The 16753-nt window shown below is 39.3% G+C and overlaps 1 protein-coding gene across 1 annotated transcript; it reads right to left on the minus strand.

Moving 5' to 3' along the window:
• Positions 1-728: 728 nt before the first annotated feature.
• On the minus strand, positions 729-13989 carry rsl24d1 (ribosomal L24 domain containing 1). The gene is made up of 6 exons (XM_028823183.2): positions 13822-13989; positions 7672-7785; positions 7502-7574; positions 3011-3074; positions 2164-2249; positions 729-1027 (listed from the first exon to the last, which is right to left on the minus strand). Exons 1-6 carry the CDS (start codon positions 13900-13902, stop codon positions 954-956), a joined length of 492 nt encoding a protein of 163 aa, XP_028679016.1. The 5' UTR covers positions 13903-13989; the 3' UTR covers positions 729-953.
• Between the last annotated feature and the right edge of the window lie 2764 nt (positions 13990-16753).

Below are 16753 nucleotides of genomic sequence, written 5' to 3' on the forward strand. Positions count from 1 at the left end.
TGCTTTGAAATGCTGAAAGTGGCATTCTGCCACTGCATAATCTATTGTGTCCATTTACTTTCATGCAGTACTTCTGTCTTTATTCTTCTGCTTTTATTCTGGCATTCTTTACATTGGTTGGTTGGTTGCCAAAGCGACACTCACCTTATACTATAGGAATTGAAATTAACGTGAAAACTTAAAACACTCCTGTAATTAGCTGTACACTGTAATTCACTTAAGGCGACAGCTCCAGCGAGGGAAGAGTGATAAAATTTTAGCACCTTCAGTCCTTAAATGTAACAAGCCTTCTAATACTCACTCCAAATTGTTATGAGACATAAATCAGAGACTGATTTCCCCCACACGCCCAAAGCATTTCTTTGAAAAATTTAACTTTTAATAAAAAAGCAAGTAGTGTTCCAACATCCAATTATTATAGCAAGTCAGAAAATTTTACTCAGTATAAAAGTTGTACATCTTTTGTGTGGGAATGTCTGTTTTGAATATGATTCAGTTCAAAATGTGTGTGTATGCTTTCATTGCAGATCAATACGAAATGTGATCATGTTCCTTTTAGAAAAACAGACGTTCATTGCATTATTTATTGTTAGTATTGTTTTATTTTTCTGTGCCGCCTTGCTATGATGGATCCCATATACTCCATTAGAAAGGGGAAAATATACTGTACATTCTTGTAGTATCATTTACAAGTGACTTAAGAAAAAAAATCTACAAAATATCAGAAATTAAAATATAAATGTGTTTATTGATATAGATTGCAAGACCACTCCAAATCACGTTAGAAAGGGTACTTTTCCATTTAAACAAATGAAAAGGAATGTTGCAAACTAATCTAGTAAATAATGGTTCTCTGAAAAAGAAGTTCCACAAATAAATGACAACTATGAAATTCTGTACCACAATCCTTACAATAACGAAATCCTCCAAAAAAGTGTAAAATGCTTCCAGGGCTAAGATTCTTCTCCCATATCCACATCTTCTTGCAACTTCTGCACCATTTTGTCTTCCAGCTGCTTTGCTTTTCCTGTTTTAAAAAAAATTTACAAGGAAATCTGTTGAAACACATTACACATGAGGCGGAAAAACAAAGAATTTGTAGTGGTTAGTCAGTGCACCGGTGCTAGAAATCTTTCCACAAATTTTTAATTTCGATACTTTACCATTTTTCAATTATTTATGAGGCAAACACTGTTTTGGATATTTGTGAAAGTGCAATGACAGTATTTAGTACATGAGACAAGAATAAAATAGTGTATATATGTATATGTATAGTGTATGTTGTAAATGTCTCATTCTAAATGAGAAAGCCAAACTAAGAAGCGAGGAGAGTTGCTGTTACATATTTCTGTTTCTGACAAAGCAAACACTAGTTGTAATTTCCATGTAAGTTATAAAAGGGGAATTAAAAAATGGAGAGGTTTCTTTACACAGAGGGCTAATGGAATATTAACAGTTGCATTTTTACATAATTATGTAAATATTTTATACCAGTCAAAAGCATTCATTACATATTTGAAATATTACAGGTTCTGTTATCAGGAGCTGCTAAAGGCTTGATACACCAAACACAATAATAAACACACATTGTATTAGTAACTATTTTGTCACTCTCTACCAGGCTAGTAGCACTCTGAATGATTAATGGATATCATTTTGGTTTGGAAACAAAGTATATCAGCATACAACAAAAAAAAAACTACTTATGGGAACATTAGTTTTTTTTTCTTATGGTTGTAAAAATTAAGATTAAACTCATTAAATGAAAGTTGAGATGACCAAAAGAATGATGTCAGCTCTAGGGGATACTAGTGGCCTAACAGATTGTACAGTGTACAATGTAATGCATTTGAATGCACAACCACTCAAGCCTGGATAAAAATGATTAGCACATTTATTATCCAAGCTAATTAGTTTCATTTACATAATAAAATTTTTAAAAAATTAACATGGTGCTTCAGGGACAGACCACCTGGAATCATTACTTGACAGATGATATGTGGCTCTGCTGTAAGTCTAAATTTAAAGGAACAGGTCTACTTAATTACTTTCAAGCGCTGTTAAAAACAACAGTATTCAAGATTATTCATATCCCCTTTGAAAGTTAAAACATCCTGCCAGTTTCAAATAAAATGTTACATATACTCTGAATTAACTTTTTACCTGCATGTGGAGCCCTGATAAGATGAATGTTCTTTTTGACTTCTATGATGTCCTCTTCTTTCTCCAGCTGCTTTCCTTTCTTTAGCCTTTAAATTATTAAAAAATTTAAAACATTAACATTGGAACTTCTAGCTTTATTACCATTATATATGAAAAACAAAAGAGAAACCATTAATGAATTAAACACTTTGAAAATATGAAACAATTTTTGAAATGAATACAGCTATGAAGTACTGCAAATGTATTCTAAAATAGTGGTGTTAACCCAAATTACTTGTTATAAACAGATGCACTGCAAGAAAGAAAACCTAGCTTTAGACTAAAACTAATAAACTCAAACACCAAAAAAAAAAAAAAAGATGACACAGAACTTGATAGTGATAGAAAGTAATTTCTGGCACTGTTTTGATATTGGCAAGAAGCAAATATAACATGCATTTTTAAATCAAAATAAATGTAACAACACAAACTTAAATTAGGAAATTGCTAAAGAAACCCTTTGATAGTTAAGAACTAAATGCAAAATTACATTGTTTCTTCTGCAAAATGATTCTCCCACTCCTAATTTTAAAAGGTGAGGCTTGTTCAAAGCAAATATATACTGAATAAATGAATCAACTGTCACATTATGTTCCGTTTATCTGCACAATGTATCTTAAGAAATGTAGTCTGCAGCCTTGTACAACTTCATTAGGAGTTGTTGGTTACTCAGATTATTCTAAGGAACATCACTAGTGGCACTTGATGTAGAAATTAATCCAGTTCAGAAAATATCTAATAAATTGTTAATATCAATGCCTTTGGATCATAACCCACATTCAATGAGTGAGAATTAAAAGTAATTTACCTGTTCATAATGAACCTAGCTTGTCGCTTCCGCTTGATTTCTTCAACTTTCTTCATTGCAATTACTTGGGGGAAAAAAATACAAATTTATAAAAATATGTTGCTTACAAGATGAAAAATATTGCCACTTCATTTACTTTGAAAAGATGTGCATTCTCCATTTGCTTGCAATCACCAGAAAATATTAGGAGGATTAGCCAGAATGAATTCTACTTATTCTAACATCAAACTAGCACATAACAAAAGAAATCTCTTAAGGGGATGTCAGGACTATGAGAGGCTGTTTAGTTTTCAAATGTAAATCAAAACAGTGAGAGTGATATCCCGAGGACAAAAATTAGTGCAAGGGCCTTATGGCAGATATGGCAGATGTATCCATATGTGTTACTGAATGAGTTAGTCTCTTTCAAAGCAAAAGAGAGGAAATATTATTATTAGCTGGGATTTTGAAATGAAGGTATTTTCCTAAAAGTTTAACACTGAAATGCAGCTGGTTCATATTGTCTTTGTATAGGAATATCCATCCATCCATCCATCCATCCTCTTCCGCTTATCTGAGGTTGGGTCGCGGGGGCAGCAGCTTGAGCAGAGATGCCCAGACTTCCCTCTCTCCGGCCACTTCTTCTAGCTCTTCCAGGAGAATCCCGAGGCGTTCCCAGGCCAGCCGGAAGACATAGTCCCTCCAGCGTGTCCTGGGTCTTCCCCGGGGCCTCCTCCCAGTTGGACGTGCCCGGAACACCTCACCAGGGAGGCATCCTGATCAGATGCCGAGCCACCTCATCTGACTCCTCTCGATGCGGAGGAGCAGCGGCTCTACTCTGAGCCCCTCCTGGATGACTGAGCTTCTCACCCTCTCTTTAAGGGAGAGCCCAGACACCATGCGGAGGAAACTCATTTCAGCAGCTTGTATTCACGATCTCGTTCTTTCGGTCATTACCCATAGCTCATGACCATAGGTGAGGGTAGGAATATAGATCGACTGGTAAATTGAGAGCTTTGCCTTACAGCTCAGCTCCTTTTTCACCACGACAGACCAATGCAGAGCCCGCATCACTGTGGATGCTGCACCGATCCGCCTGTCAATCTCACGCTCCATTCTTCCCTCACTTGTGAACAAGACCCTGAGATACTTGAACTCCTCCACTTGAGGCAGGATCTCGCTTCCAACCCTGAGAGGGCACTCCACCCTTTTCCGGCTGAGGACCATGGTCTCGGATTTGGAGGTGCCAGTTCCCATCCCAGCCACTTCACACTCTGCTGCGAACCGATCCAGAGAGAGCTGAAGATCACGGCCTGATGAAGCAAACAGGACAATATCATCTGCAAAAAGCAGTGACCCAATCCTGATTTCACCAAACCGGACACCCTCAACACCCTGGCTGCACCTAGAAATTCCGTCCATAAAAGTTATGAACAGAATCGGTGACAAAGGGCAGCCCTGGCGGAGTCCAACTCTCACTGGAAATGGGTTCGACTTACTACCGGCAATGCAGACTAAGCTCTGGCACCAATCGTACAGGGACCGGACAGCCCTTATCAAGGGGGTCCGGTACCCCATACTCCCGGAGCACCCCCCACAGGATTCCCTGAGGGACACGGTCGAACGCCTTTTCCAAGTCCACAAAACACATGTAGACTGGTTGGACAAACTCCCATGCACCCTCCAGGACTCAGCTAAGGGTGTAGATCCCTCTGTAGTTGGAACACATCACCCCGGTCTGCCAATCCAGAGGCACTGTACCTGATGTCCATGTGATATTGCAGAGACGTGTCAACCAAGACAGTCCTACAACATCCAGAACCTTGAGGAACTCTGGGCGTATCTCATCCACCCCCAGGGCCCTGCCACCAAGGAGTTTTTTGACCACCTCGGTGACCTCAGTCCCAGAGATGGGGGAGCCCACCTCCGAGTTCCCAGGCTCTGCTTCCTCATTGGAAGGCATGTTAGTGGGATTGAGGAGGTCTTCGAAGTACCCCCCCCCCCCCACCCCATCGACATGCAACGTCCCGAGCCGAGGTCAGCAGCGCACCATCCCCACCATATACAGTGTTGACACTGCACTGCTTCTCCCTCCTGAGCCGCTGGACCAGAATCTCCTCGAAGCCGTCCGAAAGTCGTTCTCCATGGCCTCCCCAAACTCCTCCCATGCCCGAGTTTTTGCCTCAGCAACCACCAAAGCCATATTCCGCTTGACCTGCCGGTACCTATTAGCTGCCTCCAGAGTCCCACAGGACAAAAGGGTCCGGTAGGACTCAGCTTCTACAGTAAGACAGCATCCCTCACCGCCGGTGTCCACCAACGGGTTCGGGGATTGCCGCCACAACAGGCACGGACCACCTTACGGCCACAGCTCCGGTCAGCCGCCTCAACAAGAGAGGCACGGAACATGGTCCATTTGGACTCAATGTCCCCCACCTCCCTCAGGACGTGGTCGAAGTTCTGCCGGAGGTGGGAGTTGAAGCTACTTCTGACAGAGGACTCTGCCAGATGTTTCCAGCAGACCCTCACAACACGCTTGGGCCTACCAGGCCTGACCAGCATCCTCCCCCACCATTGAAGCCAACTCACCACCAGGTGGTGATCAGTTCACAGCTCCGCCCCTCTCTTCACCGAAGTGTCCAAGACATGTGGCCGCAAGTCTGACAACACGGCCACAAAGTCGATCATCGAACTGAGGCATAGGGAGTCCTGGTGCCAAGTACACATATGAACACCCCTATGCTTGAACATGGTGTTCGTTATGGACAATCCGTGACGAGCACAGAAGTCCAATAACAAAATACCACTCAGGTTCAGATCGGGAAGGCCATTCCTCTCAATCACGCCCTTCCAGGTTTCACTGTCATTGTCCACGTGAGCATTGAAGTCTCCCAGCAGTACAAGGGAGTCCCCAGAAGGTATGTGTATAGGAATATACAATTTCTAATTCATGTTTAATGAATATGATACAGTAACCCAGTGAGGCAAGTCAAATGTGACATTTAACAGCCAAGTGTTACAAAAAGAGAGAAACAAATGTTTAGAACAAGGTAAAGAGTGTCCATTCAAATGATGATGATAAATCTTACTTAAATAGCTATATTTTAGGAGCATTCACAGTTAGCAACGGTAGGATAATCAAAATTACTACATTTAATAGGAGGCGGCACAGAAAAATTCTTTTAAAAATTTGCCCTTTTCTTAATATCTCCTTTTTTGTTTCTTCCCTAATATTATTCTTATTTTTTAATTGACTTACTGACATGACCTATAGGCAACAAATCCACAACTTAAACTTCCCTTTTCTGTAACAAGATGGTGTGCAGCAAGAAAAGAATGCATCATCTCTCAGAACACACTAACTTGCCTGGCAGAGAGCACAAAGGAATATCTTTTAAAAGGACAAAATATGCAGGCATCAATACGTCCAAAAAATAAAAATCTAAACAACTGATTTCTCAATTATGCATTTAGAATTTCAAGCTGATGCCATTAATGGTCATTTATTGATCAGTCTCTTCTGTAATCAATCAATGTTTTAATTTAAATCTCATTCATAAAAATGCAAGTCTCAGACTAATAAATAGCTATCTAATTTTGCAAACTACATTAGTATGATGTTATCAGGTAGATATTGCCTTATGCACTAAACCTATGTGTATAGAAAGCTTAAAAACAATCCTGGATCTCAGGTCTCTTTACAGGGAGTAATAGTCCCATTGCAGTACTGTTGTCCTATTGAATCTGGACTTACTTTACGGTAGGTTCAGTTAATTCATTATATTTACCTTATACCTGGTCACTTTCCTTTAATAAAGTCTTAGTGGGATGCGTATCCAAACCTTGCAGACTTGTATGTGTTGCAGTTATAATTTTTGATGTGAATGGGATGTCTGAGGATTATAGAACCCCCAATTTTAGCCAGTGGAGCTAAAGGAGAACATTTAATAATAATAATTCATTACATTTATATAGCGCTTTTCTCAGTACTCAAAGCGCTATCCAGACAGGGAGGAACCGGGAAGCGAACCCACAATCTTCCACAGTCTCCTTACTGCAAAGCAGCAGCACTACCACTGCGGATAGGGCTTCTAACTGTGAGGGTTTTTCTTAATAGTAGTCTCGGTCTCTATCTCTCTCTTTCAACCTCACTACATCTGTACCTCCTCTTTTCCTCCCCCTCTAACTCAAGTGACTCCAGGTGAGGTCACTCCGATTGATGCCTTCCTCTCAACTGGTTATGTTCTTGGAGACAGCAGTGGAACTGTAATGTGGGGTCTTTGGATAACAGAACAAGCCATCCAAGCCTGTAGAGTTAAGGGAGAACCCAAACTACATTCACTAATCAGGTTTCTAACTGCGAGGGTCTGTCTTATGCAACAGTAGCAGCAGGCTGACACTCTTTTACAGAAAACCACATGGCAACCATACACAGCTTCATGTGTTAATTTCGTTGAAAAAGACCTTTGAAATATAACCTTACAATGAAACACTATTACATGTCACACTTACCTGTCTTGTTCCACAATTCCCTCTGGTATTTGACAGGCACATTTCTGCGTTTCTCAAATTCGAGTGAATTATCCTGTACAAGCAAACAGACAAATGCATATGCTCTTAATGGCGATCTGTTTTCTGACAGAAATAAAAGTTAACTTTAAAAATATATAATGCACACTTACTACTGTTAATTCTTTGCCTGCTGATTTACGGAAAGCCTTTGTCCATCTGACCTTTCTTGGATTGCGCTTCTTCTTAAAGTTCTTGTGACATTTTGATTTGCAAAATCTGAATATCTTAAAAAAAAAAAAAAACAAACAAAAAAGAATACAGACATAACTCTAAAGAGCTGAAATAAGAAAACACAGCATAAGGCAATTGCTGGAGAAAACCATACACTTCAGCACATCAAACCTCTGCAGGAATCAATTACTTTAAGATGCTGCCTCTTCTCCGAGTTTTTATATACAGTATCTTAGGTAATTTTGTGCCACTTAACAGATGATTCACAGTGAAGTTTATCACTCTATAAAACACAAGGACTGCATATACAGTCTATTGTTTTCAGTTTTAAACATCATGAGGTCATTTTTAATAAAACATGAATAGATGGCCAAGTGCAAATGGAGTCTGTACTGACTGGAGCTTTATTTTTTTTTCTCCATTGCCAGATGATCATCATTTAGTGCAGTGGTGCTAGACTCTGCAAGTTTCTTCTATCATCATTTTCATAATCTAATGTCAATTCTTGTTGTTAATAATTAACCTTCTCTTTTAATTAAAATGGGCTTTCTCTAGTTCTATCTGCAGTTTCAGAGATTAATGCAGACTTTTACTTCTCTTTGAAATTCAAAAACATGTTTATTGCAGTCTTGGCTTTGAGTGTATTGGCAACCATTGGATTTCCACATTTTTTTGATGAATTGTAATTCTCTTGCTGGTTGTTATTTTTCCCTAAGTATCAATTAAATACAGTGTTTCAATTGACAAGTAACTTAATACAATTAACAGTTTTCTGTGAATATCATTAATGAGTATTTTTTTTAACAAATAAAACATATTTAGGGGGGGAGGGAGTTGCAACTGAGGGACTGAGAAAAAACACTGCTCATCCTACTAGAAAACTGATAAGGGGCACTACATCTAATTAAATAGCATGTTCTATTAACAACAAGATGTAATTTCTAATTTAAAAACTTGTTAGCCCAAACTATCTGGTGACCCAGAGTTCAGTGCATAGCTGTTGTAATTAAGAGGCATATATTAAGATCCTAGTGAAAAGGTAAATATAATTATATGTTGTCATGAAGTGAGGTCCATGACGGCACAGGTTTTTTCTAAAATACACTGCAGTCAAACTTGGGGGTGCGGGCATGTGGTAGCACGACAGAAGTGTTCAGGGGTATTGATGAGGCTATCAGCACACGGTTTGGCTGACTACCTTGTCAGCACACCGGGGCACGTAATTACACACCTACTCCCGGCAATAGCTAAAAAGAAGAGGAATCCAAGCCATATGATTGAGAGTTAACATAATGATTGGAGGGCAATGGATGAAAAGAAAAGGCACAGTGATTTCAGGAGAGCAAATAAGTATGGTGGAGAGAGGAAGCGTTGTTGTCAGGTCCCTGTAACAGAGCAAAGTCAATGGCACTCCAAGGTGTGTCCCTGCTGAACAGTTCTGTAGGAGTGGAAGCGAGGAATGACCCTCCCAAGCATATGGGAAGAGGCAGGTGCATCTTGGTCAAAGATGAAAAGGGCAGGTGATGGCGACCATAGCCATCGGTGTCGCCGCCAGTAGAGAAGACTTACTTTGGTGAGCTGGGGACACAATGGGAGAGAAAGCCACGATTGACTTGTTGAACAACACAACCTGAAGTCTTGGAAGGCTTTGTTTTGTGACTTTGTAGTATTTACTGCTCATTTTTAATGTTTACAAGAGCACCAATTTTTTAACTGGCTTGTTTATTGACTTTATTTATTATATCTATACTACACTTTATTATTAAGACTAAGACTCTCACTCACCAGTGTGCCCATCTCAGTTACAAACTACTAGGGGGTCATGTGGACAGACTGGTGGAGATAGTAAACAGTTTTTAGTTGATAATCCTACTACAAAAATATTAACAGCCTATTATTTTTTTTCACTTCAGTGTAGTTTTGTGCAGAACTTTGTACAGGCTCAAAGCACTTGAGCAAAGCACACAAATTTCTGGCATACAACAGCAGAAAAAAAAATAACCAAAACATGTATGCTTAAATGAATGGCTACACAGAATATGCTTGAACACAGTTCCTTCAGATTCATTACAAATTATAACATATGTCCAATATAATTAGAAAGACAAACTTCTGTTAAATGTGCTTACCTATGCAAGCTTTGTTGTAGATTTTCCTAAACTTTTCACTGTGGCCAAGTTTAAAGAAACGATCTTTACTTTTCCTTACATAGAGAAAAGTGTTAAGCCCGTTCCTACTACAGTCTTCTGATGGCAAAGTCCAAGCAGTTTAATTTATACAATACAGAACACAGGAATCTTATTTTTTGGCCAATGTATCAACCAATCAGAAGATAGCTTACATCACTAAGATAGATTATGCTGCTTAAAAAAAACAATCATACAGATAAGAGTGTACACTGCCAATAACTTATAATATGCAAACAAAGGCCATAAATGTAACCATTCACAGACAAGAAAACTCTACTTAACCCTTCACAGCTTCTCACCAAGGCATTAGGCCAGAAAAAAACAATTTAAGCAATACACAAATGTGAATGAGCTGGAAAATAATTTAACTTTGTGCTAATAAAAGTGGCAGTAGAGCCTTAATACAAAAAGTAAAATTTTAGGTTACAGGGTTAAAAAAAAAAAAAAAAAGTTAAATATACATCAAGGGCCATTACTTGGACTGTATAATGCACTACAACTGGGAATTCTGTGCAGTTCTGCTCACCACTCTACAAAACACAAACAGCAGCACTTGAAGGTGTGCAGAGGACAGAAGCCAAGTGCACTCCCAGAATGTATGAACATGTCATACTGTGAAAGACTCGCGAGAATTAAACCTGTTTAGTCTCAAGCAGAAGAGACTGAGTGAGTACCTAACGCAGGTCTTCAAAATTCTCAAAAACATCAATAAAGTAGATCCAGGAAGAATTCTTAACACGTAATGGTGAATCCTGTACTTAAGGACACCAGTGGAAATTAAAGGGGAAGTGCCTTTGAGACTTAAGCCAGGAAACACTTCTTCACGCAAGGAGTTGTGGGAATCTAGAACGAACTACCGAGACAACAGAAATCTTGACAACCTTTAAGAAGAATCTGGTTGCAATGCTGGGCCACAGCTTAGCCATAAGCTAAACAAACAAGCCTGGTGGACTGAATGGTCATCTCATTTGTCAAGCTTCTTATGTTCTTAAACTTACAGCTTGCCCTGGGCTAACAAGCAGTGATCTTAACCACTGTAATATTCCTTTTGGTTTATTACTGTAATATACCAAACAGAAATTTGCATTTTGGCATCAGCAATAACTGATAAGTAGCTGAAAACCAAAACCACAGCTAACAGGAACATGTCTTAGAACAGCTTCTACGGAATCCCTCATGACTACTTCACTTTCCAACTTATATTAGTATTACTAGCATTGAATGTCCTCAAAAATCAGAGGATCAAATAGGGGAAGTGGCATCAAGTTTCATTAAACAGAGCATGGCCAGCTTCAAAATTGGACAAACAACTGGAAAGTGCAGTTTAATGAGAGCAAAGGAAAAGTCCCTCAGGCAGACTAAAAGATTATTATTACGTTGACAGCAAACTTTTTTTTCCAGAATACTCTGCTCAATTTTAATCTGAAGCTCTAAAGAATGGGTACACACAGTGGGACTGATCTGCTGTCTCATACTGGTGTGCACGACTGTTCCTGAATGTTGGCTTCTTTAAATTCCAATGGACGTTGATTCCATTTACTGTGATATTGACACCACTTGTTAATTTTGTGCTCCCAAACAGTCAAGACAAAAGTTTGGATTTAAAATAGACAACCAAATGTTTTCATTGCAAACAATGATAACAATAACTAATGGACCACCACCAGTTTACTGTTTTACTATACCAGCTCAGTGAAGTGACATTTTTTTTTGTCTTCAATTTCCTCCCAACACATTACAGTGATGCCACATTTTAAAATCTACCGTAACTGGTTCCTAGCATAATACACATTATAAATATAAATCAATCTTTTGGTTTGAAAATAGCATACTGGTGTGACAACTTGTACAATTTTTTTGAAAACTTTCACATTCCAGTTACACCCAAAGAATATGCACTAGTGGTTAATGCCATGCCTAGCAGGTTTATGGTTCTGCTTAAGGGCAGTCATGGAAACGATAAGAACCTGACCAGTCATTTACCATCTAGTATGTTATTTGGTGGTGTTAATAGTTTAGACAGGAAATGGACCACCTGACCAACAGACCATCGTGTGCCAGAAATGGTGGTGTGCAATGGAGCACCTCAGGGAACCATCCTGTCTCCCTTCCTGTTTACCCGCCCTACACAACGGACTCCCAGTATAATCACCAGCACTTTTGCCATCTCCGGAAAATCTCAGATAACTCCTCTATCAAAAAAGTAAAGGAGTCGGAGTACAGAAGTTTGTGGAGGTCTTGTGGTACGGGAAGGATCACCTACAGGCCAGCACTAGCAAGACAAAAGAGTTGGCGGTAGACTGCTGGCAGGCCAAAGAGCCTCTGAGGTCTTTCATCACTTAGGGGTGGGTTGTGGAATTGGTGCAGAGCTACAAGTACCTGGGAGTTAACATAAACAGCAAACTGGTCTGACTTAACAACACAGTGGCGGTGCACATGTACTTTCTAAGGAGACTCTGGTTATGTTGATGTGTGCTGTAACTTTCTGGAAATGTTTTACCACTCCCAAGCAGCCAGTATGTTGTTCAACACTATGGTCTCCTAGGGAAGCAACGTAAGATCTATCAATCCAAAATGCTTGACCAAACCTATGAGGAAAGTATGCTCCATCTCTGGGCTAACCCAGGGCACACTGGCAGTGGTTATTGGAAAGAATGGTGGCAAAACGGAATGCCATCATGAAAACTTCTGACCAGGAGCTACTGACATCCTGGACTAGATCCTTACAATCTTTAAGTTCATTTTGCTATTTCTGCACAATATGCATTGGTTTATTGATTGTATTTGTCCTGTCAGTCTGGAGCTTTAGTAATTCTAAGGGAGATACATACAGCATAAACATAAAAACTAAAGTTTATCTAATCAAACATCAGTTACATAAAAAAAACACAATATATTCCATCTGTAAAGACATACTGGAACTCAAAATCTGAAAATACTGGCAAAAGGTTTGGAAAATGACAAGTATGCATCATCGTACTAATAAAATGAAGGAAGTGTCGTGACAAAAGTATTAACATTTAACCTGCTAAGCAAATATTATTCAGATTCAAATTCCAACCAGATAAGAAGTTAGTATTTCGTGATATGAATACAGAAACTATATTGCATTTGGTTCTATCAATGGATTCAATCCAAAACGTTTTGGAAGGGCATGGAGTATTTTTTTATATAACTTTTATTTTTTTTCAGGTATCTTCCAGTGCTTATGTTTTTATTTTACACATCCAGCTCTGGCCCAGAGATTTATATTTATAACAAATGTATTCTTGAGTACGAAGAGGTTTCACATCCCATAGAATGAAAATAATGAATTCCAATGCCAAAAAACTTTCTCCAATTAAAATAGAAGCGGAATGTTATGTTAAAACCATTACATTAAAAGAATCACGGACATGTTAAGTTATGTAAATGAGTTAAATATCCCTGACTTTGCCTTATTTGTCTTACATGGTATAAGATCATGTATTGTTTTTGGTTCTAAATAAAGCGCTATTAATAAAAATGCACCAAACATAAATATAGACAGCACATTTCATAACATAAAAAACTAGCTAAAAAATTAAAAAACGGTTAAAAACAAATGACATCACGGAAAATATGAATAATGTCGAATACACATATGGAAAATAAACACAAACGCATGCAATTTTAAGATTTAACATTTGGCAATGCACAGATAAAAGTAACACCGGAGACAATAAACCTCCTTCATGCTAAAGGAAGCGAAACACAGAATGGGTGACAAAGAGAAAAATAAAAACAAAAAAACAACGCAGTTAGTTAAAAGCATATCAATCAAATTCTAGCGCACCGCCACATGTTGACTGTAACTGTAAAGGCCCCACGTTAATCACATAAGGGAGTGTAAAACAATAAAGAGAACGTAATCATCATTACCTTACAATCGTTGCGAACGAACATCATCCCATGGCCGGGATAAATTGGGCCGGAACAAAAATAGCACTTTTCAATACGCATTTTTACAAAGTGTGCTCTTTAAATCCCCATCGAAACAAGCCCGTGCTGTTACAAATACGCGTTCGCAGACTAAAGGAAGTTGGAGTTTTGTGTTTCCGGTGATAAAGGTCAGCAGTGAATGAGGAGCCCACGCGCCAACTCTGCGAAAGAGCGCCATCTGACGACGACGACCGGCGACACGTAAGGTGTTTTTACATTTTTTCAGGCTCGATACTACAATGTAGAGCGCACTGTTTTGCTTTTCATTGGAATATGCACAGTCTGCGAAGTCATATGCAATTAATGTGCAACACACTAATAAAAAGCTACTGTTGAAGATTTAGTTTGTAAAGCAAACGTATCAGATCTCTTTCACCTACATTTTATTATGTGTCTCTCTTGCAGGTTGCATCATTTTGTACTACAACACTTTTAGTGAACTCCCAGAAAAGCATCAAGTTCAATACCAGAGGTACTTAGAGTGGCCAAAGTGGTACAACTCATGGAAAAGAAGCCAATGAGAGTGTCATGCTGTACAGTAGGTAAATGGGGGGATCAACTCCTGTATACAGTGGTGTGAAAAACTATTTGCCCCCTTCCTGATTTCTTATTCTTTTGCATGTTTGTCACACAAAATGTTTCTGATCATCAAACACATTTAACCATTAGTCAAATATAACACAAGTAAACACAAAATGCAGTTTGTAAATGGTGGTTTTTATTATTTAGGGAGAAAAAAAAATCCAAACCTACATGGCCCTGTGTGAAAAAGTAATTGCCCCCTGAACCTAATAACTGGTTGGGCCACCCTTAGCAGCAATAACTGCAATGAAGCGTTTGCGATAACTTGCAATGAGTCTTTTACAGCGCTCTGGAGGAATTTTGGCCCACTCATCTTTGCAAAATTGTTGTAATTCAGCTTTATTTGAGGGTTTTCTAGCATGAACCGCCTTTTTAAGGTCATGCTATAGCATCTCAATTGGATTCAGGTCAGGACTTTGACTAGGCCACTCCAAAGTCTTCATTTTGTTTTTCTTCAGCCATTCAGAGGTGGATTTGCTGGTATGTTTTGGGTCATTGTCCTGTTGCAGCACCCAAGATCGCTTCAGCTTGAGTTGACGAACAGATGGCCGGACATTCTCCTTCAGGATTTTTTGGTAGACAGTAGAATTCATGGTTCCATCTATCACAGCAAGCCTTCCAGGTCCTGAAGCAGCAAAACAACCCCAGACCATCACACTACCACCACCATATTTTACTGTTGGTATGATGTTCTTTTTCTGAAATGCTGTGTTCCTTTTACGCCAGATGTAACGGGACATTTGCCTTCCAAAAAGTTCAACTTTTGACTCATCAGTCCACAAGGTATTTTCCCAAAAGTCTTGGCAATCATTGAGATGTTTCTTAGCAAAATTGAGACGAGCCCTAATGTTCTTTTTGCTTAACAGTGGTTTGCGTCTTGGAAATCTGCCATGCAGGCCGTTTTTGCCCAGTCTCTTTCTTATGGTGGAGTCGTGAACACTGACCTTAATTGAGGCAAGTGAGGCCTGCAGTTCTTTAGACGTTGTCCTGGGGTCTTTTGTGACCTCTCGGATGAGTCGTCTCTACGCTCTTGGGGTAATTTTGGTCGGCCGGCCACTCCTGGAAAGGTTCACCACTGTTCCATGTTTTTGCCATTTGTGGATAATGGCTCTCGCTGTGGTTCGCTGGAGTCCCAAAGCTTTAGAAATGGCTTTATAACCTTTACCAGACTGATAGATCTCAATTACTTCTGTTCTCATTTGTTCCTGAATTTCTTTGGATCTTGGCATGATGTCTAGCTGTTGAGGTGCTTTTGGTCTACTTCTCTGTGTCAGGCAGCTCCTATTTAAGTGATTTCTTGATTGAAACAGGTGTGGCAGTAATCAGGCCTGGGGGTGGCTACGGAAATTGAACTCAGGTGTGATACACCACAGTTAGGTTATTTTTTAACAACGGGGCAATTACTTTTTCACACAGGGCCATGTAGGTTTGGATTTTTTTTCTCCCTAAATAATAAACACCATCATTTAAAAACTGCATTTTGTGTTTACTTGTGTTATATTTGACTAATGGTTAAATGTGTTTGATGATCAGAAACATTTTGTGTGACAAACATGCAAAAGAATAAGAAATCAGGAAGGGGGCAAATAGTTTTTCACACCACTGTATAATAAAACCCTACTCTGTCTCTGTCTGTGTGTCTGGTCCCTCTGAGCAATCTGACTGGTCATTTTGGCTGTGGTCCGACTGGTCAGTTAGATTTTGATAGCTTAGTGGTAGGGATGATGACGGGGTACATCAGGGGTACGAATCTCTGTTGCTGTGACAGTTTTTTAAATTTATTTACAAAAATGAAGTTTAAATAGAGTATTTGAATGACAGCAAAGTCATTTTCATATTGAGCGATATTGGGTCAAAGAATACTAACAAGGAACGAGTTGCGTTGCCTTCAAAGATGGAAAAAAATTTGCAAGATTATGAATGATGTTTTTCCAGTGGGTAATGTGGATCCCTCCACCACTGGTGGCAGTCAAAAAGCAGAAAGGAAGTGACAGAGTCTGAGAAGAGAAGCAGGCTTTATGGGAACGCATTAGAAGAGAAGAAGCGCCAGACAAGAGAAGTTAAGACACTTGAGAATACTGAGGAAATCTGTTTAAGTATGGATGCTTACTGTCCTCAAAAATAATAAAGAACAACCTAAGGGGTGGCTGGATTTGTTAGGGCTGGTGCTTGGAATTGAGGTTTGAGGGGGCATTGCCAGGTGGTCCCCCTTGTCACTGCCAATGTCTAGGGGGATCCCTCTTGAAGCCATATAAAATATGGAATAAATAACTAACACAGCACGTCAGTT

Source organism: Erpetoichthys calabaricus, chromosome 17 (assembly GCF_900747795.2).
Source record: "Erpetoichthys calabaricus chromosome 17, fErpCal1.3, whole genome shotgun sequence".
NCBI lineage: Eukaryota > Metazoa > Chordata > Cladistia > Polypteriformes > Polypteridae > Erpetoichthys > Erpetoichthys calabaricus.

Excerpts from the sequence above, each read along its gene's own strand:
- rsl24d1 (XM_028823183.2), bottom strand. The coding sequence starts at position 13,902 with ATGCGTATTGAAAAGTGCTATTTTTGTTCCGGCCCAATTTATCCCGGC. Across the intron at positions 7,786-13,821 it reads TCGTTCGCAACGATTGTAAG|ATATTCAGATTTTGCAAATC; the intron begins GTAATGATGATT and ends TTTTTTTTTAAG. Across the intron at positions 3,075-7,501 it reads GGAATTGTGGAACAAGACAG|TAATTGCAATGAAGAAAGTT; the intron begins GTAAGTGTGACA and ends TTTTCCCCCAAG.